This window comes from Sus scrofa, chromosome 10 (genome assembly GCF_054392235.1).
Source record: "Sus scrofa isolate SSC_HxYL_T2T_F1_AM1 chromosome 10, Sscrofa_HxYL_maternal_Yorkshire_Landrace_v2.0, whole genome shotgun sequence".
NCBI lineage: Eukaryota > Metazoa > Chordata > Mammalia > Artiodactyla > Suidae > Sus > Sus scrofa.
In genome coordinates, this window is record NC_139392.1 from 17,731,896 (window position 1) to 17,756,444 (window position 24,549).

Genomic DNA, 24,549 nt, shown 5'->3' on the forward strand with positions numbered 1-24,549 from the left:
TGTCAGTTTCTTAGTCAAAATGTTTAGTTTTACTCATAATTCATAAGATAAGTGATATGTTTGCTTAAGCTGCCAGATTTTGGGAGATAACGAATTTTGTCTAAAGCTTTGTTTCTTAAATTTACTAAGCTACTAACCTCATGAAGAAAGTGCTTTAAGTCCATCTCCTTTGTGATGGTACTTATTGTTGAGAATGTATGACATTGGTTATGGGATTGGCTGTGCTCACATTTTTAAAAAACAATACTTCTGTAGCTGGATATTCGTAATGTCTTTTTGAGAACTAAAAGTCTCTCAAGCCTTTTTTCTGGTGTCTTCTGTTGCAAATATATATGTAGGTGTTTTTGTTTATTGTCCTTAACCCTCTTTTTAAAAGACTATTTATTTGCTACTTGATATTATGTATTCTTTTCCGAACAAAACGGATACTTCCATTGAATCATTTCCAACTGCCTTTGCCATTTCTTGGGGCCAGGTTAAACTTATTCAAGGGTTTTGGCTGATAGATCATAATGACTATGAGGTAAGTCTGTAGTTCACTTAGAATGTAAGCTTTTGTAAACTATTAGAATTTTAGACAAAATACATAACTGGATTTATATTTGACATTGGCACAATCTACTTACAGAAGTAATTTAAGGATTCACTTTAATTAGTACCTTCACCAAGCACCATTAGGTAGTAAGAATATGCCAAGATAAAATAGTCAAGAACCCCAGGTTCCTTACCATCTGAAGAACAAAACAAGTAAACAATTCCTAGTATTACACATATGTTCAAGATGTGTTTGATGTGCTGGGTGAACCAGAAAAGCAGGATTTGGCATTGATAAAATCGGTGATGGAAATATTTTTTTATAATAGCTTATATTAAGTGTGGTCCTGAAAGTATGAGCTTTTGATAAGCTTTTTATTTAAAATAAAATGTGCCATAGGTAATATTTAAACTGGTTTTATCTTAATTTATGTAGGTTTAGTATATTGCCTCTTTTTGGTCTAAATGCAAGGCATTATATTTGTATTTACCAATTTTCATGTCATTTTTGCAGAGTGGTTTGGATCTTCTTTTTCATCCAGCTACTGCAAAACCTGTGTCATGGCAACATTCAAAAATTATTCAAGCCTTCATGAGTCAGGGTGAACCCAGACAAGCCCTCAGATATATTCAAACAATGAGGCCAACAGTGTCCACAGATAGTGATGTTACCCTTCACCTCACCGTTTTGCTTTTTAATAGGTAAGTACCTATTTTGAAAGTACAGTCAAACTCTTGGTCATATGTTACTAAAATGGAATTGATGAAATAAATAGTAGAAATATATATTTTTTGATTTGGTTGCATTGCACAGTATTCTTATGTTCTTCATCTTTCATCGTTAAAAATGTAAAGCACCTTTTATCTAGACTAAAATGAATAAAAGAAGTACCCCTAGTAAAAGGAGAAGCCATGCTGAGGTTTATATCTGTTGCCACTTGATAATATTGACATGCCAGTCTCCTCTGTGGACAGTTGAGGCTTGAATATGCTGAAAAGCAGCCAGAAATAATGGAGGAAGAATGAAGTTACAGTGAATTGATAGATTATATTCTTTGAGAGTGTATTCCAATGATGGTACTCTGATATTTTTGTTAGTCATGGTTGTTTGAGTATTATAATTCATTGATTTTTGTTGTTGGATCATTAAAAAGAAAATCTTGAAGCGTCGGAAGTTTTAGGTTTCGTATCTAAATGAATACTTTAACCAGATTTAAGAAAGTAGTATCTTTATATTGCCTCTTTCTTCCCTTTACAGTATTTTAATGTTCTCTGATTAGTATGATATATTTGCCATTTATGTTATTATAGCAATACACAGCTATCATAATTATATTTGTCAGGAATATAGTAACTGTGACAAAGTAAATGGCATGATTGGAAATACAGTGGTCTGGCTGTTGGGTTTTCTTAATGCCTAGTAAGTTGGGAAAATTGCCTGGGGCTGAAATTTCTTACCAGGTTGTAACTGTATTTTACTCAACTTGTATTAATTTTTTCAGTCTTATTGGTTGAGTCAGCACTTCACTGTCAGCACTCTGAAAGAGGTTTTCTTCATTCTCTTTGGTTAAACAGAATGTATTACTGACAGGAGAGGGTTGATTCTTTACATTTCAGACAGATCTGGAGTTTAATAATAGACTGGTTAGGTATAAAATGGCCTCAAAAGTAATGAATTAAAGAAGTAGTTGTGGAAATAATTTGGGTTAGCAAAAGTGTTTGGTTAAGCTGAATAAATAAAGAGTGTATAAGAATGAAAAGAAATTTAATGAAGCTAAAGGAGATAATTTTTTTTTTTTAAAGAAAGGGCTACACCCACAGCATATGGAAATTCCCTGGCTGGGGGTTGAATCTGAGCTGCAGCTGCTGGCCTACACCACAGCCACAGCAATACCAGATCCTTAACCCACTGAGCCAGGCCAGGGATCGAACCTGCATCCTCATGGATACCAGTTGGGCTTGTTTCCACTGAGCCACAGCGGAAACTCCCTAAATGTTTAATAAATGGGTTGAGTTTTAGTACTGGTAGGCAAGTACCATGTAAATTTTTTTCAGTTGCAGGTAAGCTTCTCATTCTTTAGTGACTTAAGAGGTGGTAATTGAACAGTAATGCTTTTTCATGAGAAAAGCAAATGTTGGAACCTTGGGGAAAAAAGTTTGAAAGATTAGGTGTTTTTCCTTTTTGATTTCACTGTCCTTTGATTCATCTATAGTATGTTTCATTTGCCAGATTCTTATTTCCTCTCCCTTAGCCATAGCAAAACATTATGTAATGTTTATAATACAATCTTTATATAATTTTGAAACCTTATTTCTCAGGTATATTAAAGCCTCAAGTATCTAGTACCTAGAAAACTGGCATCATTAAATGTCCTTTACAGTAAGTGCAAAAATAAAAACAAAGGACCACTCAAAATGCTATTTGTGAGGTAGATTCAATAAATGTTTAAAATAATTACTGGTTCTGTAAATGAAGAATGACTTGAATATTGTTAGAGGCAGAAGTCACTGTTAAGACAATTAAAGGTAATGGAGGTTTTTGGTTTTAAATCGAGGTATAATTGATGTAAGATACTCTGTTGGTTTCAGGTATACAGTGTAATGGTTTGAATTTCTATGTGTTATGAAATGATCATCATAGTAAGTCTAGTTAACAGGTCACCATCCATGGTTAGAGAATTTTTTTGTCTTGTGATGAGAGCTTTAAAGATATTTCCTAGTTACTTTCAAATATGCAGTACAGTATTACTAACCATGACTTACTTTATAATTGGAAGTTTGTATCTTTAGACCCTTCACCTGTTTCATGCCCTCCCCGCCCTCATCCTCTGGTAGCCACAAATCTGATGTTTTGTTGAGTTTTTGTTTTTGTTAGATTCCACATTAAGATATTTGCCTTGCCTTTGCCAGAGTTACTTAGCATAATGCCTTCAAGGTCTGTCTGTGTTGTTGCAAATGGCAAGATTTCATCCTTTTTTTTGTTTGTTTGTTTGTTTTTCTTGAATGTAGGAAAACAAGATAGGAAGAGGCTGCTTAAAGTTTTGGAACTGATAGTTTTGCAGAAAGGCAACCATGTTTCATTGCTCAGGAGGTCATGCAGCTACATATTCTGTACTCTACTTTTATCAGGAAGAAGTACATGACAAGGAAGCTGATTTTTAGAGACTTATTCAAGAAAGCAGAGTTCTGGGATATATTTTGTGTTTTAGTACTTAATCACCTAATTTCCCCAGAAACCTACATCTCTAATCCAACAGAATGATTAACCACAGAGTCCTTGAAACAGGGAAAAAGGCTAATAAACTTGGGAAGTTTGAACTAAAAGTCGTGAGATGTCAGGCTACACAGAGATCTTTCTAACAACAGTAGGCCATGATTGCATAGCAATAGTTAAAATAGCTGAAAAAGTTATTTCAACCATCAAAATACTAATCTTCTCTCTAGACTCACTCCATGCTAGATAAATGAGGTGTTGCTTGATTTTCTATTATTTGAATTTGTATTGAAGATGACATTGTTTAGCAGTTAATCTACACCTTAAAAAAAATGATATTGAATGGCTACTGATGATAGCAGAGATGTTAAGAGCATAGTCTTTGGACTCAAATAGATTTGAATTTATACCTAAACTCTACTACATTCTAAAATATGGTTAAAAGCAGTTAAGTGATCCTCTCTGAGGCTAGGTTTCCTCATTGGTAAAATGGGATTAATAATGACCACCTTGCAGGATTATGGGGGTTAAATCACATAAGCACTACTATAATTGCAAGTGGTAAGTCATTAGTAAATGGTGGTAGATTGAATTTTTTAAGTTAACCATCATTGCCATCATTTGTTTAACCTTTCAGCCTGACTCCTGACTCTAGCTTTACTACCTTTTCTTTGGTAGGATCATCTTTCTCTTTCTCTAAAACCTTTATGCTGGTAGCTTTTCAATTGTATGAGCTCTGTTTATGGACAGTTATGGCTTGGCAGATAAGTTCCTTGCAAAGTAATCTTGATGCACAGTACATGATAGACTTGAAGTTAACAGCTTTAGATTTTCAGCTGGTGACATTGAGTATTCAGTCTTAATAACAAAAAGTCCAGTAGAGCTGGAAAACGCTTTTGTATAGGTGTCATCATTGTCTTCATTCTTTTTTTCCCACTTTCTATGGGTTTATTCTGCTGTGCTTTTTTTTTTTTTTAACTCAGGCCGAATGATTTCTTTTTTTCTTTTTTTTGGCTTTTTAGGGCTGCACCCTTGGCATATGGAGGTCTCCAGACTAGGGCTGAATTGGAGCTGCAGGTGCCGGCTATGCCACAGCCACAGCAACACAAGGTCCAAGCCACGTCTTCGACCTGCACCACAGCTCACAGCAATGCCGGATCTTTAACCCACTGAGCAAGGCCAGGGATCCGAACCTATGTCCTCATGGATGCTAGTCAGATTGGATTCCGCTGAGCCATGATGGGAACTCCCGAATGATTTCTTATTTTCAACTTTTAATCTTCACTAATATAAAAGTATAAATCTGAATGTTCTGTATTTTGGCAGCATACCCCAATTTTAATTATCTAATAAGTATTTTTAAATTTTCACTGTAATTTTTTTTCTCTTCCTATTATTTAGAAGTTTTTAATTTACAAATGGGGATTTAAAAGTTATCTTGTTCTTTTTAAACTTAATTGCATTGTGACTGCATGGTGTGGTGCCTTTCCTTTAAAATTCATTAAGACTTGTATGCACGGTTAAGTAGTCAGTGTGTTCCTCATTTATTAGGTGAGATTCAAGTGTATTTGTCTAAAAATCAATTCATTTATTGTGTGGTTTTAATCTTTCTGTGTTCTTAATGTCTCTGTGTGTGTGTGGTCTGCTTAATAAGTTAAGAAAGGCATGCAAGTTGCCTACTCTAATGAAGGCTGAGTCCATTTTTCATAATACTGCTGTTGGTATTTCAAATACATAAGTACATACGAGTTTAGAACTTTTTTTTTTTTTTTTTTTTTGGTCTTTTTGTCTTTTCTAGGGCCGCACCCAAGGCATATGGAGGTTCCCAGGCTAGGAGTCTAATCGGAGCGGTAGCCACCAGCCTTCGCTAGAGCCACAGCAATGCCAGATCCAAGCTGCAACTGCAGCCTCCATCACAGCCCATGGCAATGCCAGATTCCCAGCCCACTGAGTGAGGCCAGGGATGGAACCTGCAACCTCATGGTTCCTAGTCAGATTTGTTAACCACTGAGCCACAACAGGAACTCCTAAAACTTATTTTTTAATGACTTTAACCTTTTGTTATTATACAGTAGCCACCATGAGTTAATGTAGCAGCACCAACATTCTGTTACTTAGGGTATATCTTTCCCCTAATATTTTAACTTTTACACTAATCACTAGAAATCAGTAGTTGCTTGTTTCACCTAGAATATCTTTTTCAGTGTGATCTCTATGCTGCATTTATATATTTAAATATATTCAATCTAACATTTTTAGAGCTGTCACAGGAGTGTTTTTCAGGCTATCTTCTTTGCCGTATTGCCAAGAATCCCCGTACATTCCTTATTGAAATTTACTGTCAACTTTTAGTTTAGCTTTTCATCAGTTGAATTGATTTTCTTACTACTTTTCCTAGCACCATGCCTTTCTCCCATGAAAAGCAGGAGAATAATGAGAATTTGGAGACTGACTTATTTTAAAATTTATGTAAGGTTTAGCCAAAAATGGAGCATCAATTTTTTGAAGTTGGAGGTAACTGTGTCTCCTGCTATGGGAGAAACTGGAAAAACACATTATCATTTGTCTTTTGCTTTCAGGTTTGCTCACTGCTATTAGATTAGCATTTGATAAGCCTTAAGTTAATCTTACTCCTGCTAGTATATCTGCTCAACTGGGACTGGCTATTAAACTTTAAAGTGGAAAACTTCAGCATATATCCATGGGAAGAGGGATAAGAATGTGGCTCTTTCTGTTTTTGAATAGTAAGATATTTACATGCTTCTTTCCAAAGTACGAAAGGATGCACGGTGAATTCCCAGCCAGTACCCGGTCAACATTAGTAATTTCTAGTGTGTCCTTCCCAAAATGTTCACATATACCTAAGCAAATGCATATGTAATATATATAATATAAATGTGCCCATCTCCCCCTGCCGATACAGCAGCATTGTATACACCGTTCTGCAATACACTGCTTTTGTTTTGTTTTTCTGGCTGCACCCTTGGCATGTGGAAGTCACCTGGCCAGGGATCAAACCCAACACCACAGTTTCGGCCTCTGCCACAGCTGCAACAACACCGGATCCTTAACCCACTGTGCCACAAGGGAACTTCTTCTGCAGTATACTTTTTAAACTAATGTAGTTGACAGTTCATGTCACTAATAAGTATATAAGAGCTTATTTTAATCAGTGCATGGGGGTTTGTTGTGTGGATGTACCAGTATTTATTTAACTGGCTTCCCTTAGTGAGCATTTAGGTACTTTTAATCTTTTGCCATTTTAATCACTGCTGTGTATTGAGTAACCAAACATTTTACACAAGTGCAGATTTATTTTATAAGGTGAAATCCTGGAAGTGGAGTTACTGGGTGAAAGGATATTTGCAATTATAATTTTGGTAATGGTATGTTGATTTCCTTAAGTGTCATGCCAGCTTTTTTTGAAAAGAAAAAAAAAATTTTTTTTTTTTGTCTTTTTGTTGTTGTTGTTGCTATTTCTTGGGCCGCTCCCACGGCATATGGAGGTTCCCAGGCTAGGGGTTGAATCGGAGCTGTAGCCACCAGCCTACGCCAGAGCCACAGCAACGCAGGATCCGAGCCGCGTCTGCAGCCTATACCACAGCTCACGGCAACGCCGGATCGTTAACCCACTGAGCAAGGGCAGGGACCGAACCCGCAACCTCATGGTTCCTAGTCGGATTTGTTAACCACTGCGCCACGACGGGAACTCTTTTTTTTTTTTTTTTTTTTTAATGTTGTAGAGCTTTTTTAAAATGGCTATTAAAATCAAAATTACTATTCACTTAAAATTAGGAATGATGATTTTCTAAGAAAATTATTCCTATATATATTTGCCATTTTTTATTCTACCCTTCTACCTTGAAAATGATCAGCCCTTACAAAAATTTTACCTCTCAGATTAATCATTGTCAATCTTAGTGTATAGTTTCCAAGACATTTTGTTATCTAATTAAATGAATACCTATTTATAGGCTTTGTTTATTGGTTAATTTTTAGAAATAGTAATTATTATTCATACTGTTTTAAACTTATTTTTCACTTAACAGTATATCATGAGAAGCTTTATTTAATGACCTTATTTATGGTCCACAGAAGCACATTTCAGCCACCCGACATGGTATCTAAAACTGTCTAATTTGACCCAAGTTCTCAGGTCAGATCTTGCTGTAGGTCAGCCGAATTGTCTTGTTACTAAGCTCTAAGCCCTTTCCCTTCTATACACAGTATGCTATTTTTATCTATAGGCCTTTGCTCATTTTCTTTTCCATTCCTTTCATACTGAGTGTCACTTCCCTTAAGAACCTCTCTTTTCTCTGTCATACCACGCAAATCTTTCATTTCTGTCCAGACCATATTGGTTTTGTCTTATTGAACTCTTGGGTACAGACATTCCCTGACTTAGCATCAAAAGTCGTAAGTCTTAATAATTGGTGGTTTGACTTAATTTTTGAACTTTAAAATGGTGCAAAGCATATATGAAGTAGAAACTGTGCTTTGAATTTTGATCCTTTCCTGAGCTGATAATCGCAGTATGATTGTCTCTAATGATGCTGGGCAGTGTCAGGGAGCTGCAGCTCTCAGTCAGCCTCATGATCTTGAGGGTAACCAACCCATATGCTTGAGACCGTTCTCTCCCCATACAGAGATTCTGTTTTTTACTTTCAGTGTGGATTCAGTAAATAAATGTGATAGTCAACACTTTATTATAAAGTGTTTTTTATACAGGTCTTTAAAAACAAGTCTTTAACAATGCCTTGTCTTCTTGTCAACAGTTTCTTAAAATACTTTAAAATTACATGTACAAGGTATCTTTGAGATTCTTCAGGTGATTTGTTTTCTATATATGTATGTATATATATGTGTTATGTGTGTGTATATAAATACACATATATTTCTTTTTTATTTTTTTGTCACACCTGTGGTATATGGAAATTCCAGGGCTAGGGGTGAATTGGAGCCTCCGCTGCAGGCCTATGCCACAGCAATGGCAATACTGGATCCAATCCACAACTGTGACATACGCTGCAGCTTGCGGCAATGCCAGATCCTTAACCTGCTGGGCAAAGCCAGGGATCAAACCCACATCAGGGACACTATGTTGGGTTCCTGCTGAGCCACAATGGGAACTCCTGTTATGAATATTTGAATATTTTAAATAGCTTTTCTAAAACTAAACATTGATAAATATTGATTTCAGGTGCATGGTCGAGGCCTGGGATTTAGTGCGACAACATTCTAGTAGGTTGAATATAGAGGAGCTGCTTAAGCACACATATGAAGTCTGTCAGGAGATGGGCTTAATGGAAGATTTACTTAAGCTACCATTTACAGACACTGAGCAGGTAATGACTTATGAATATAAACATACCAAAAAACTCAGGATAAGTTAGTAGCTTACAAATTTATTTTGTTCTTTCTAGGAGTGTTTGGTGAAATTTTTACAGTCCAGCGCCAGCATTCAGAATCATGAATTCCTTTTAGTTCACCATTTGCAACGTGCCAATTATATTCCTGCCCTGAAGCTTAACCAAACTCTGAAAATTAATCTTATGGTACAGTTAAACTTGTTTCATTATGGGGGACAAGAGAAAAGGGAAAACAGGTGCCTTTGTTATATGGGAGCTTATAGTTTGGTAGCCACTGGGCTTTGTATAATTTTGAGCATAGAGAGTCTCTTACCTTCTGTAGCAGAATTGGGAAACAGGGTATTATTACTTAACCTAATTCTTTTATAGCATAATAAGCCATTATAAATATTAAAAATATATGCCATTTCCGTTTAGATATCTATCTGCCCACAGTCTTGCTAGACTAAGTGCTACTACGCTCAGGGAAACGAGGACTCGGTAGAGGACAGGAAATAATAGAGTGAAATGCTAGCATGGACTTGAGTTGGACTAACTCTTAATTTGCTCTGTGTGCTTGGAACACAGCCTCTGAACCTTTGTTTCCTGAATGATAAAATGACATTTTGTGAGGATGCTCAGAGGTGTGTGAAGAAACATGTTGCTTAGTAAATAACATTGCTCTCATTAGTTGTGAATAATCAAAGCTGGGAATTTATTCATGGATAAAGATTTGTAAAGCAGTCTAGTGTGTGTATGAGGTCTTTGGTGCAGAAGAATATATAGGGAGAAGGAAGATATTCTTGGATGTTCATAAATTATATTTTAAATGATAAATATAGAAACATAGCACCTAACATTTTTGAAGATTAATTTTTTATTACTTACGTTCAACAGAATGATCGTGATCCTCGTTTGCGGGAAAGATCAGTGGCTCGAAATTCTATATTAGACCAGTATGGGAAAATTCTTCCCAGAGTTCAGCGAAAATTGGCCATTGAGCGAGCTAAGCCTTACCGTTTGTCGGCATCATCAGTTCTTCGAGAAGGTAAGAATTCATTGAAAAATGTCATAAAGTATTGGGCTTGAAAAGATACCTTCTGAAACCACTGTTATTTTCTTTTTGTTTTTATTTTTTATTTTTTTTTATCTTTTCCTTTTACAGCTGCACCTTCAGTGTATGGAAGTTCCTGGGCCAGGGGTCCAGTCATAGCTGGTGCTGAGGCCTATGTCACGAAGTCTGTGACATGTGCCACAGCTTACAGCAATGCTGGATCCTTAACCTATTGAGCAAGGCCAGGGATTGAACTTAATTCCTCATAGAGGCAACTTTGGGTTCTTAATCCACTGAGCCGCAGTGGGAACTCCCATTGTTTTCTGTTTAGCTCAGTTTTGCTTTGATTCATCACAATGGTGCTTTTTTTTGCTGGCCACTCTACCCTAAGAAATATAAAGCTTTCTTTAGAACTTTGTACACTTTATTTAGTACAAAATGACAGAACTCTTTATTTCATTTGAAGACTCCTCTCTTACTTGTAGAAAACATGTAGAATAATCATTTTACCATCTCCTAAAAGCCCACATTGTTAAATTTCAGCATAGATGTTGCTGAACCAAATATGATTTTAACTACTCTTATGTTGTGTTTCATTTTCTCATATCCTTCATATGAATCTGCTATTAAAATCCTGGTGTTAGAGATGAAATTAAATCTTACATTTTTCATTTCACAGTTTCTAGACCAAAACCATTATCAGCAGTTCCAAAGCAAGCAGTAACAGGGACTGTGTTTACAAGATCTACTTTCATCAATAATGTGTTATCTAAAATTGGAGAAGTTTGGGCAAGCAGTGAACCTAAAAATAGCCTCTCAGTCTACAATAGGTAATGTTTTTCTTACACCTTCTATAGTCATGCTGTTTGTTAATCTTTCCTGGATATCAGCACTCCATATTCATAACAATCCAACCTTAGAGTTGACTAGTATATATACAAAGGAAAACTCTCTGTTGGCTATTTTTCTTGCAAGAAGAATGTTTTTTGTCTTTAAATTTAAAACCAAGTGGCTTCATTATTATTTACGAATAAACAGAAATATACAAAGTAAAAAAATGAAAACTTTTCCTCTCCCATCTAATCTCACCTTCTTAGAACATTTGTAATTTAATCCTCATGATACATAATCAAAATTTAAATTTTTATTTTCTTTGTAGTCCTAAAATAGAGGCACCATCTCCTGTAGTATATTCTCTCCCGGATCTAGAACTGCCTGAGGCTTTTGTTGGAACACCAATTTCAAAAGCATCACAAAAAATTTCTAGGTAAGAATTTATTAAATTACTTTTAAAAGACAATGTTAGACAATAATTATAATATTGTAATACACAATATTTGTCCTCATTGAGTGGCTTCACTTAGTATGATATTATTGCATACCCTCTCCAGCACTTATTTTCTGTAGACTCATTGATGATGGCCATTCTGACTGGTGTGAGGTGAAACACTGAATTAATGTGATAGATAATAACTGCATTTTAATTTTTCACTCTCTTTAACATTTTTTAAAATATTGCTTAAAATTCTTGAGTGAGTGGGGGTTTTTTTGTTTGTTTTGTTTTGTTTTGTCTTTTTGTCTTTTCTGGGGCTGTACCTGCGGCATGTGGAGGTTCCTAGGGTAGGGGTCTAATCAGAACTGTAGCCGCCGGCCTATGCCAGAGCCACAACAACGCAGGATCTGAGCCGTGTCTGAGACCTACACCACAGCTCACAGCAACGCCAGATCCTTAACCCACTGTGGGAGGCCAGGGATCAAACCCTCAACCTCATGGTTCCTAATCAGATTCGTTAACCACTGAGCCACAACAGGAACTACATAAAATTTTTGAGTGAGTTTTTACTGTTTGTTTTTTAAAAGATAACTCAGGAAGTTCCCACTATGGTGTAGTGAGTTAAGAATCCTACTGCTAGGGTCACTGCAGAGGTGCAGGTTCAATCCTTGGCCCAGCGCAATGGGTTAAAAGAATCCAGTGTTGCTGCATCTGTAGCATAGATCGCAGCTGTGGCTTGGATTTGATCCCTGGCCTGGGGTCTTCCATATGCTGTGGGTGCAGCCATCAAATTAAAAAATAATAATAACTTGGGCAATATTATGGTGATTTTAAGAAATTTTACATCAGCTGGTATTCAGTTTAGAATTTTTGCTTAATGATTTCTTTAATCCCCTTGTTAATTGATCCATGAATGAAGGTGGTTTTTATACATCCCAGCTAGTCTTGGTTGGCTCCTTAAAGCTTTCTCCTGTATAACAGAGCTTACTAAAATGTCTTTTAAGTGGCTTCAAATGTAATAATACTTTTATATCTTAATCTGTGGTATCAGAAAAGTATATAGTTAAATTGAAATTTTGTATCCAAGATGAAATTATAGTTGTAAATATTTATTTAAGAACATTGTATACTTGAAACCTGTTCATAATCATCAATAGCAGAGGACAAACTATTGTCTTTCTCTCTTTTTTTTTTTTTTTTTTGTCTTTTTGCCATTTCTTAGGCCACTCCTGCGACATTTGGAGGTTCCCAGGCTAGGGGTCAAATTGGAGTTGTAGCTGCCCTCCACAGCCACAGCAACGCGGGATCCGAGCCGCATCTGCAACCTACACCACAGCTGACAGCAGTGCCGGATCCCTAACCCACTGAGCAGGGCCAGGGATTGAACCTTCAACCTCATGGTTCCTAGTCAGATTAATTAACCACTGTGCCATGACGGGAACTCCACTATTGTCTCTTAATGTCATGATTCCTTGTCTTTAATAGTATGACCGTAATTGTTGCAAATTTTTTATTGTTTGCATTCCCACGTTATTTTGTGGGAATAAAGTTATCTGGATTTGTGATACTAAGAATAATATACTCAGACTAAGTTAATAAAAAATGATTGGAGCCAGAGCTGTTTTTAGTGTACATAATGGACATATTTTCAAGTCTTGAAAGAATTTTACATTTTTTGGATTAGATTATATTAGATTGAGGTTCTTTATGCTCAGGAGATGGTGGAAGATTGCTTCAAGTACAAGTCATTATTACTGACATTCTGTTTTCATACCAGTAGTTTTGATATTTTTCCTATAAGTCACCTTTTCTCAGTCTATTTGTACTTGAATACTGAGGTTTAAGAAGGGAGTGGTAATAAAAGTTTTGAGACTGTTGACTAATGGCCTAAACACCTAAAGAAGTATAATGAAAATTCTTTCAAGCTGTATTAACACAAATGGAATAGAGTTGATTGAGGTTTATTTACTTTGTCTACATTTTCTCCAGAAAATGTCATAATCAAAAATTTTTTCTTGATACCTTTTTCACATATAACTTGAGTTGCTTTTACTCAGTAGGTATCATTTGTTGTACAGACCTTTCTTTTGAGGAGCAGTCATTCATAAATAGGTGCCTTAATCATAAATGCTGGCACAGTGCAAGGCATTTAACAAAACATCTATTTGGAATAGCTCAGTGTAAAAGTGAGCAAGCAGGAGTTCCCTTATGACGCAGTGGGTTAAGGATCTGGCCTTGTCACTGCAGCAGTTCAGATTGCTGCTGTGGTGCAGATCCAGTCCCCAGCCCAGGGATTTCTACATGCTGCAGGCGCAGCCAAAAAATAAAAGAATTAAGTAAAGAGTGAGCAAACAGTTTACAAATACAAAATTTGAATCCAATGAGATAAAGAAGGAAGGAAGAAACAGAACAAACAATAGAGAAAGAAATGTCTAGCAATTGAATATTCCTGGTTTGGTAGAAGTCTCAAAGCTACAGTTAGTACAGAATAACAAATGCGAAGACCCTGTATTTACAGGAAAAAAAAATGCTTCCTTATAAATATTTCCCAACAGATAATGGCTGAATCTTAAAGCACTTATGATTTCTGTTGGTCTGCCATCTCTGACTGCAAAAATCTTGTCTGAACTTAAGGGATAGAATGACCAAAAAGACATAACAAGTATAAAACTCTATTTCTGGTCACTAAACATGTACTTTTCTGATTATTCTCACTGAGTCAACATAGACATCTTGGGAAAATAAAAAGGTAGTGTTTTTATTGCTACTAAATGTAGCCGTAAAATAGACCATTAGGAAATTGGGAAAGGAGGAGTGACTTTATGTACATGGTCCACAAGAAGTTGTAACCTAGAGTTCCTGTTGTGACTCAGTGGGTTGAGAACCCAGTTAGGATCCATGAGGATGTGGGTTCAATCCCTGGCCTTGGTCAGTGGGTTAAGGATCTGGCATTGCTGTGGCTGTGGCCATGGCTGGCACCTTCAGCTCTGATTAGACCCGTAGCCTGGGAACTCCATATGCTGCAAGTGCAGCCCTAAAAAGAAAAAAAAGAGAAGTTGTAGCCTGAACATTTCACTTTCAAGTTTGTTATTTATCTGTAGATTAAGTTTTTAAGCTCTTTGGACTTTGCATGCTGAAATACAAGTCATCAATAAGATCATTATTATCATTTGATATGAACTGAATCTCTAGGACATTATAGAAAACCATTTAGTTGAATCCTAGCATTGTGTTTTGCCAGTAGCCTCATTAATTTGAGAAAATTAACAGGTTTTGTTTTTTTTGTTTTTGTGGGGGTTTTTTTGGCGGGGGTGAGTCTACTCTTCATTGTGATCAGCAAAACCATAGAGGTGAATAAACCAGTATTCATTATGTACATCACTTGTAGGTGAAAGAACTTTATGTATTGATGAAAGTGAATTGTAGCAAATGGATTGCATAATAAATGGAATATTAATTCTTTGGTTTCTTCAGTATGACTTAGATATGTTACCAGGATTTTTTATTTCTATGTATACTGTGATTACAGACTGCTGGATTTGGTTGTTCAACCTGTTCCCCAGCCTTCTCAGTGTTTGGGGTTTATTCAGCACATCCCCCCAAGATCTCCTTTGTACCTGGTATCCAGTTCATTGTCTCTCAGTTCACAATTGAAAGAATCGCGTCAGAATGCTTCTAGGGCTTCAGAATTACATTTACTTGAAACTCCTCTTGTAGTTAAGGTGAGTATTACGTATCTAGCATTCATGGTAAAGCTAAGAAGTTCTTTTCAAGTAGCAGAGAGAAATAAGCTATTTATAATTGATGTCTCTAGGTATTGGGGGCTTTAAGCCTTTATTTTCCTTTTTTCTTTTCTGTGGATATCTTTCTAAAATGCTTACCATATTTTTATATTTTCATAAACAAACTTTACATAAACAGTCGTCATGCTCAAGGTTAGCAATGACATTGTTGTGAAAGTAAAGCAAGGTTTTGTGTTATTCTAACATTGTACATTCTTGGGTTTGCTTTTTTGAAACAAACTTCCATTTCTGATTCATTTTGCTGTTATTTCCTTATCTAGTGCCCTTTTTTTTTTTTTTTTTTTTTTTAAAGAGTCACACCTGAGCCATATGGAGGTTCCCAGGCTAGGGTTTGAATCAGAGCTACAGCTGCCTGCCTACACCACAGCAATGTCAGATCCAAGCCGTGTCTGCCACCTACACCACAGCTCACGGCCACGCCAGATCCTTAAACTGCTGAGTGAGGCCACGGGTCGAACCTGTGTCCTCATGAATGTTAGATTTGTTTCTACTGGGCCACTATGGGAACTCTTTTTTCTTTTCTTCCTTTTTTCTTTTTCTGTCTTTTTGCCTTTTCTAAGAGTTGCTCCCATAGCATATGGAGGTTCCCAGGCTAGGGGTCTAATTGAAGTTGTATCCACTGGCCTATGCCACAGCCACGGCAATGCTGGATCCTTAACCCACTGAGCAAGGCCAGGGATCGAACCTGCAATCTCATGGTTCCTAGTCGGATTCATTAACCACTGAGCCACGATGGGAACTCCCCTTTTTCTTTTTTTAAATGACTCTACTGGCATATAGAAGTTCCTAGGCCAGAGGATTGAATCCAAGCTGCACCTGTGATCTGTGCCCCAGCCATGGCAGCACCGGATCCTCTAACCTCACTGCTTTGGGTCAGGGATCAAACTCAATGCCTCCACAGCGACCTGAGCCACTGCAGTTAGAGAGAGAGAGAGAGAGAGAGAGTGTGTGTGTGTGTGTCTTTGTGTGTCTTTTTAGGGCCGTACCTGCGGTATATGGAAGTTCCCTGGCTAGGTGTTGAATTGGAGCTGCAGCTCCACAGCACACAGCACACCACAGCCATAGCGACACAGGATCCAAGCCATGTCTGCAACCTACATGCCATAGCTCAGGGCAATGCCAGATCCTTAACCCACTGAGCGAGGCCAGGGATTGAACCTGCGTCCTCATGGATACTAGTTGAGTTTTTACCACTGAACCATAACAGGAACTCCTCAGTGTATCTACCTTTAAATTGCCTTTTCTTTCCCCTCTCTCATAAATTATTAGCTGAGAAACCATAAAACTGAACTTCTGATGACTGATAACAGTTGGCTTTTACCTTCCCATTGTCAAAGTGTTTTTACACATGTTATCACCAAGCTCCTTGTCCAGTATTCTGGATTAAGTCCCAGAAACTTTTTTTTTTTCCCGTGTTTCTGGATATCCAGCATTTAAAGGGAAGCCAGGGGAAGTTCCCATGTGGCTCAGCAGGTTAAGAACTCAACATAGTGTCTGTATTCCAATTAGACCCCTAGCCTGAAAACCTCCTTTTGCCACAGATGTGGCCCTAAAAAGCAAAAGAAAAAAAGCGAAGCCAGGGAATTCTTATTTTTCAAATTGTATAAAAGATACTTCAATAAATGCTAGTCCCCAAATAGTTATTAAAAGATGTTGAAAAGAAGGTTGCTAAGATTAAGTTCCTGATGTTTCTGTTGAAAAACACATTTTATGTTTTTTACAGCTAGGTTGTTTTTTTTTTTTTTTCTTTTTTGGGCCTCACCCTTGGCATATGGAAGTTGTCAGGCTAGGGGTCCAATCAGAGCTACAGCTGCCGGCCTATGCCACAGCCACAGCAATGTGGGATCTGAGCCTTGTCTGGGACCCACCCACACCACAGCTCACAGCAACGGCAACGCCAGATCCTTAACACACTGAGCAAGGCCAGGGATCGAATCCATGTCCTCTTAAATCCTAGTCGGTTTGTTAACCACTAAGCCACAACGGGAACTCCCTACAGCTAGGTTTAAATGAGATTAAATAAGGGAATAAAATATAAAATATAATCTCAGAGTTCCCGTTATGGTGCAATGGAAATGAATCCAACTAGGAACCATGAGGTTGTGGGTTCGATCCCTGGCCTCGTTCAGTGGGTTAAGGATCCAGCGTTGCTGTGAGCTGTGGTGTAGGTCACAGACGAGGCTTGGATCTGGCATGGCTGTGGCTGTGGCCAGCAGCTGTAGTTCCAGTTAGACCCCTAGCCTGGGAACCTCCTTGTGTCATGGGAGCGGCCCTACAAAAAAATAAAATATAATATAATGTAATCTTGTAACAGATCTACTGGAATTTAGTGATCTGATGGAATCCAATAATCTGTTTAATAGTCCTTTAGAAAATCTGTTTCCTAGTCCCTTAGAAGAAAGGCTAAGTAAAGGAATTATTTCCAACTAGTTTCTTGCTAAATATTTCTATTCATTATATTAAACCATCAGAATTCTTATAATTCAGTTACTGTTGGATCCATGTGATGAAATTATATTTTTTCTAAAACATTCTTAAAGTCAGTCTTACTAATTTAGATTAGCTTGCTATAATTAAACTAGTTTCTGTTCATCATACAGTATCATCTCTTTCACCTAACCAAAGTTTTCTAAGCAATAGTTTAATAATTTATCTTAGCACTTTACTTATTTTATTTTGTCTTGTTTTATTTATTTTGTTATTTATTTATAGAGCTACTGGGTGTCAAATCAGAGCATGTGTACTAAGCTCTGAATACGATTCTGTGTTTTCTTTCCAGTAATCTGTATTAAAACTTTTTATTTTAATTAAAAAAATTTTTTTGCCACACCCAGTGTAAGGAAGTTCCCAGGTCAGGGATTGAATTTGAGCCACACCTGCATCAACACCAGATCCTTATCCCACTGCGATGGGCAGGGGATTGAACCCAAGCCACTGCAGAGACAACACTGGGTCCTTAACCTGCTACACCACATCAGGAGCTCCTGTTGATCTTTTTATTGGAAATAAGAATATAGCCACCATTGTGACTCACTTGGCTCTTACTGTCCTTATGTAAGTTCCTTTTACAAACACTGATGGTGAATTGAATTTGCTCTTTGCCCTAGAAAGCTAAGACTTTGGCCATGTCAGTTACTTCCTCTGGATTTGCCGAATTCACTCCTCAATCCATCCTAAGGTCTGGTCTGCGAACAACACCGTTAGCATCTCCTTCTCTATCACCTGGAAGGTCTCTTACTCCTCCTTTACGACTCAAAGAAACTAGAATTTCATTCATGGAAGAAGGCTTGACCACAGAATGGGCTGCTGGAGTAAGTTTGATAATATTGGGCCAAAAAAACAGACTTACTAATTAATAAACTTCTGTAAATAAACAGTTTGACAAATCAATTTAAATAATGTCACTCTTGATTTTTGTATAAAGTCTTGCAGATAGTCATAAAATCAGAAAATGTTAGTTCAGAAAGGCACTTTTAGGGCATTGTTTACCCGCAATTTACAGGTGAAGAAAATAGGGGTAGAAGCACCAAGTAAAATTGTCTATAACCAAATAGCTATTTAGTGTCAGAAATGGGACTAGAATTAAGATCCATGTTTTTTTGTAAATTTATTTTTTCAACCTATATCATATTGCTTCTTTTATTAAGTTCCTAATTGGTTGTCCTTTTAGGGGGATACATCTTCAGAGCTCCACTGTGGGTTAATAGGAACTGGTTGGTGCTGATTGGGCATCTTGCCTATTCTGTGTTTTTAGTCTTTTGGAACTACTGATCCATTACCAATTAGAGAATCATTAATAGTCATTGACTTTCAATCATGAATCTGGAAGGAATGGATTTAGAATAAGTGAATCTTGACTAAGAAAAATCTTTGGAGAAAAACGGAACATGGGAAGGGTGGGTGTGATTGGGGCAGATAGCTTAGACTTGACTTTTACTAGTACACTTTTTTACCTCAAACCTTTTACTTAACAGGCCGCAGATGACAGCAAAACAAAAGTGTTCATTACTGAACCTTTCCATAAATGTGGAGTTCCAGCAGAAACTGGATGGCAGAAGAACAAAGATAAAACAACATCTTTTTCCATGAGTAGTCCTGAAAAAGACCATCAAGAAGTGGATGTGCAGTCACAGGATACAACTTCACAGGGTTTGGAGAAACTGGATATTAGCGTAGAACATAGCAATGCTTCAACCAGATCAGACCAGACTACCTTGGAGTATCAGGATGCTCCATTACCAGAAGACTTGGAGGATATTTTCATGGCCTCTATGCCACCGAGCTCTTCTACTGAATTAATTACTAATTTAACTGGACAAAGTGAGAAGGACAGTGATAAAGATGTGTTTGAATCAGAAGTAACTCCTCCAGACCTGGAGAAACAAATGGGTAAGAACTCATTTCTGGATGTTCAGAATGGCCATTGATAGCCTTCAGCAAAATTCATAGCAGAAGTTTTTCTACCATAAGAAAAGCATAACATATCACAGTACAGTAGGTTCTAGTCATAATATACATATATTGTTCTTTCCACTTAGAAATATGGCTTACTTAGATTGTTCCATTCATTTTAAGTAAATAGGAGATTTGAAGAGAGGAAAACTTTGGTGTGTTCTGTTTTCATTTGGAAATGAAATTTGGAGGAAGGACAGTAATGGTTAAGGAAGAAATGTCAGGTGTCAGTCTGACTTAAGGTCTTCCTGTAGCTATGAGAAATAATAATATTGACTTTACAGACTCGATTAATTCATCCATCCAGTAGCCTCAACTTTATAGAAGGCTGCTCAGAAAACAGGAAGTTCATTCTACTCTCCATTCCCATCCCCAAAAGAATCATTGGTACAGCAGAAATTATCACAACATTGTAAATCACCTGTAACTTCAGTAAAACTTAAATAGATGAGGCAAAACAAAACAAAAAACCAACCACTGGAAAGTGAAAATAAATGTCCAAAGGCCCACAAATTCATTGTCTTTATATTCATCTTCTGTCAAAAAATTCTTGAATCCCTAATGTGTATACAGTAGATGGGCTCCTCCTTTGTCTGTGCTTGGTGTTAAGGATTGACAACAAGTAAAGTACACGTGGCATCTGCCCACATGTAACTTAGAGCTTAGTGGACTATATAAAGTAAATGTGTACAGTGCAGTTTGATAAATGCTGCACTGGGGGACATGGAAGGGACCAGTGGGACACCAGGAAGGAGAAAGATTTGGCTTAGAATTGGTGGATCAGAAAACTTAGCCTATTTCTATGTTTCTTAACCTTGCACAGATTTAACAAGCTTATTTAAAGGTAATTCCTAACTTTAAATCTGTAAAACCAAATACTTAAAATAGCTGTGTCACAGTGATTTCTTTGGGCAAGTATTTTTCTGCCTAAGCTGAACTAACGTTTCTTAAAGTACGAATCCAGGGAAATTTGGGGTATGACATCTTATTTAATTTACATATGCATTATTTAATAAACATGCATTATTAATTGCTTTAAGAATTTTGGACTATCTTCATGAATAGCATATGTTTAAAAGTTTATATTACTCTTTTGCTGTGCTGTATTCCACTAAAATATTTGAATGGTAAGCGTTAGATGAGGATGTTCATGGCAGTGTCTTCATTGATCAGTACTAAAATGATTAGGCAGTCTCAAATAGAATTTTTTATTGTTCTTATGATAGATTATATAGCATAAACTCTAGAGTGTAACAAGTTAGATTTGAAGCTTATTAGTTCAGCAGTTTCTGGATTTGTGATCTGAGATAAGCAGTGTAACCGTGTATGCCTTTGTTTTCTCATCTGTAAAACAGGGGTAATAGTACCACCACTTTGAATGCTGAGGATTAAGAGAGTTGTAAAATGTAAAACCCCTTGCCACAGTGCCTGTTAAGCAAAAATTAAGAGTGGTAGATTAAAAAGGGTGTTTGACGGGGCCTCTTGGCCTAGCTTAAGAGAATTAGAAGAAGGAACTGTTGGAGTCTAATGCCAAGGGAGTAAACCTCAGAGTACAAAAAAGTAGACCCAACAGCTTATTAAAAAGCTAGGACAAGACCGTAAGTAATCGTAAACATTTAGCATAAATAATTTAAAATGTTCTTAACTGTATGATTTATGTGCACTTTAGAAGATGCAGAAACAAGGGATCTCTTAGTTGCAGAGGGCGCACTTTCGGAATTAAATCACTTAAGCCCCAGTCAAGGAGTTGAAGCTTCTTGTGTATCATCAATTCATGAAGGGTAAGTTTATAGAGAAAATTTCTAATATTAATAAAGGTTAATGAAACTGTGAAGTGGTAGTAAGTATTCTATGCAAAGATTAGCTCTTAATTAGATCTTTGACATTTCCATTTTGAAATGTTTTCTGTTATGAAAGAAATTCATTTGTACAACTGTGTGTTCAGTAGTTATCATGGTATCTTAGAATAGTAGCAGACATTTCCTGAATATTTAGAGACATGATGAATTGAGGGAAAACTCTCTAATATCTTTTGATGATTTTATTTTTGTTGAAAACTAAAAGTTTAACTCTCAGCCATGCATTTCTCTAAGATCTCCCACTTTCAGTGGTTCGGGGTGATAAATGGGGGATGATTCAGAGGGAGTATTGTTCCCTGCCCTTTGGTTGATATCAGACTTTAACAGATTTTGTTTTTCAGTGGCTGCTTGAACTTTTTTTTTTTTTTTTACAGCCACACCTGCAGCATATGGAAGTTCCCAGGCTAGAGGTTGAATTGGAGCTGTAGCTGCTAGCCTATGCCACAGCCACAGCAACAACAGATCCAAGCCACATCTGCACCTTATGCCTCAGCTTGTGGTAACACTGGATCCTTAACCTACTGAGCGAGGCCAGGAATCAAACCCACATCCTCATGGACACTATGTCAGGTTCTTAATTCACTGAGCCACAACAGGAACTCCTGCTTGAACCAGTATGCTCCTAATTAATCAGTTTCGTTTAGCACTTACACATTTAGGCAGTGTACTGGCTGATGTAGGGCACTGCTGATTGAAATGTGGTCTAAGAGGGTTGATGCCAATTCCCAAATAACTTATAGTCTGCAACAAGATAGCAGCTTATATTAGGATATAAATCGGTATACTGCTGCCTTTATTGAAAGTCAGCTAGCTAGTCAGTAATTGATTGACCTTCTGACATAAATTCCTTATCTCATTGCAAGACTAGACATAGCAGCACTTTGAGAAACATTGCTGCAGAGGATACAAAAAAAAGTTGCAGCTTCAGTTATCAAGGAGTAGTAAGGGTAATTTACTAATATTAACCCACATAAAACATAATTTAAGACCTTGTAAATGGTTCATTCTAAGTCCTGAGAATGACTTCACAAACCCACCCACAAAAGTCAGCATATAATAGTCACCCTCTTACACATTGAACTCAACCATGCGCTTTATTTCTGAGAAAGAGAATTCCTGATTAACTGCAGTCTTTGTCAGGCCTTCATGGGAAAAGTGAGAGAAAACATTTTGAAAGGATTATCAGGATTGTTTCATTGTTTAATTCTAAGGTTTTTAAAATTTTTATGAAAACTAGTATTTATCGCAGTGGATCTGATGGATACTTACAATAGTGACAGAGCAAAGAACAGTCACTTTGTGGTCATCAGTGGCAACCTAGGCAAATATTCACCATCTTGGCAAGCTTGTTCCTTTTTAAATGTAAACTTACTTAGTTATTGATTTTTAGTTATCCTTCTTTATAGTTAACATTTTGATTGAGATGTCTTAAAAATATATCTATACATAAATGTGTATATTCCAAATACCTACTTATTCTTCAGTTTACTTTATAATTTATTTATCCCATTTAAAAAAAATCAGCATGCTTTGGAGTTCCCTGGTGACCTAGCGGTTAAGGTCAGCATTGTCACTGCTTTGACCCAGGCTCAGTCCCTGGCCTGGGAAGTTCTGCATGCCACGGGTTTGGCAAAAAAAAAAAAAAAAAATCAGCATGTTTTAGTTGGGTTTAGGGAAAGGCCAGCTCAGAATAAGAAGGGACCACTGTCAGCATATTTCCAGAACTTTTTCAAGCAGGTTAATACAGGTCTCACTGGTCTCCCATTCTGAGTCATTTATCATACTCTTTGCAGTTAGTATTAAAATATTGAATCTGATTCTACTGAGTATGTAGGGAAAGCATCCATAATATTAGATAGATTTATTCGAAGAATGTGGCCACCGCTAATTAAAAATTGGCATAAATGTATATACTGAGTAGCATTTTAAATCATTTTATTTGTAGCTTTAACAGGCCATGCTATTTTTTTCAACCAAATAAAATGTTAGAAAGTGGGAAAAACAAATACAGCATTACTTGTTTCTAAATTCACTTGTAATTTATAGGTATTACTCAAAATGAACTTGCATGGTATTAATTTCTCTGCACTTTGGTTTTCATCAACAAAATGGAAGGTAGGAGTTGGGGTAGGATTAAAGCAAGTTAAAGCAGATGGGATCTTCTTACACACTAAAGTATGTATTTCTTTTTCTAAAGGAGTATCCTCACCCCAGAGTCCATGGTACCAGTCTTAGACAAAGGCCTAGTGTCAATTGAAACCTGTACCTCTACGATTAGAACAGGTAACAATAAATGTATTATTTTGACTTTAGAATTATTTCATTTTAGTGTTTTTGACAGGGAGTGGTCTATTCTTAGGTCAAAAGAGTCTATTGTCCAGAGTTTCTTATCTCATTTATTCCTCTCCAGTCACTTCCCAGGCTAAAAATAGAATTCAGAGGACATGTGTCAGCTGTCAAAACAGTGGGTTGCCTCTAAGCAGTGTATGGTTCTAATAGTGGAAGCCTTAGAATGGTTTTTATAGGCATAGTTAAAGAAGAGCAAAGTAGATAACCAGGCCCCTGCTTTTTGATCTTCTGGGATATGGATATCTATACAGGGCAACTTCCATATTTATTCTGGGTTTGTGGTAACTTATGGCCAAGATTGGCTTGTTAGGAGTTCCCGCTGTGGTGCAACAGGATGAATGGCATCTCTGCAGCACCAGGATGCAGTTCGATCCCCAGCCCAGTACAGTGGGTTAAAGGATCTGGCGTTGCCACAGCTGCAGCTTAGGTTACAACTGTGATCTGATCCTCCATATGCTGTGGGTGGCCAAGAAAGAAAAAAGAAAAAAAAAAAAAAAGGTTGGCTTATTATTATTAGAAAATAATCACAAATGACTGAATTTGCTCCAGAGAAATTAACAGATACATGGAATTTTTTTAAAATCCAATGAATTTTTTTTTTTCTCTTTTCTCCTTCTCCCTCTCCTTTCTTCTTCTTCCTCCTTCTTGTGCATCCTCTCAGAC

General features: G+C 36.9%; 1 protein-coding gene across 7 annotated transcripts in view; it reads left to right on the plus strand.

The window, feature by feature from the left end:
- The window catches only part of AHCTF1 (AT-hook containing transcription factor 1), a 79,648-nt gene that overhangs the window by 42,015 nt on the left and 13,084 nt on the right, over positions 1 to 24,549 (plus strand). For all 7 annotated transcript variants that reach the window (XR_014817474.1, XR_014817473.1, XR_014817472.1 and 4 more), the window contains 12 exons: positions 377 to 523; positions 1,049 to 1,236; positions 8,949 to 9,093; positions 9,172 to 9,303; positions 9,994 to 10,144; positions 10,830 to 10,980; positions 11,310 to 11,417; positions 14,953 to 15,145; positions 18,334 to 18,537; positions 19,201 to 19,615; positions 21,348 to 21,459; positions 23,735 to 23,820. Coding sequence is in view for 4 of the 7 variants with exons in the window: in XM_084979258.1 (XP_084835384.1) it covers positions 377 to 523; positions 1,049 to 1,236; positions 8,949 to 9,093; positions 9,172 to 9,303; positions 9,994 to 10,144; positions 10,830 to 10,980; positions 11,310 to 11,417; positions 14,953 to 15,145; positions 18,334 to 18,537; positions 19,201 to 19,615; positions 21,348 to 21,459; positions 23,735 to 23,820 (2,032 nt within the window). In the remaining 3 variants the exon portion in view is untranslated. The remainder of the gene's footprint in view (positions 1 to 376; positions 524 to 1,048; positions 1,237 to 8,948; positions 9,094 to 9,171; positions 9,304 to 9,993; positions 10,145 to 10,829; positions 10,981 to 11,309; positions 11,418 to 14,952; positions 15,146 to 18,333; positions 18,538 to 19,200; positions 19,616 to 21,347; positions 21,460 to 23,734; positions 23,821 to 24,549) is intronic.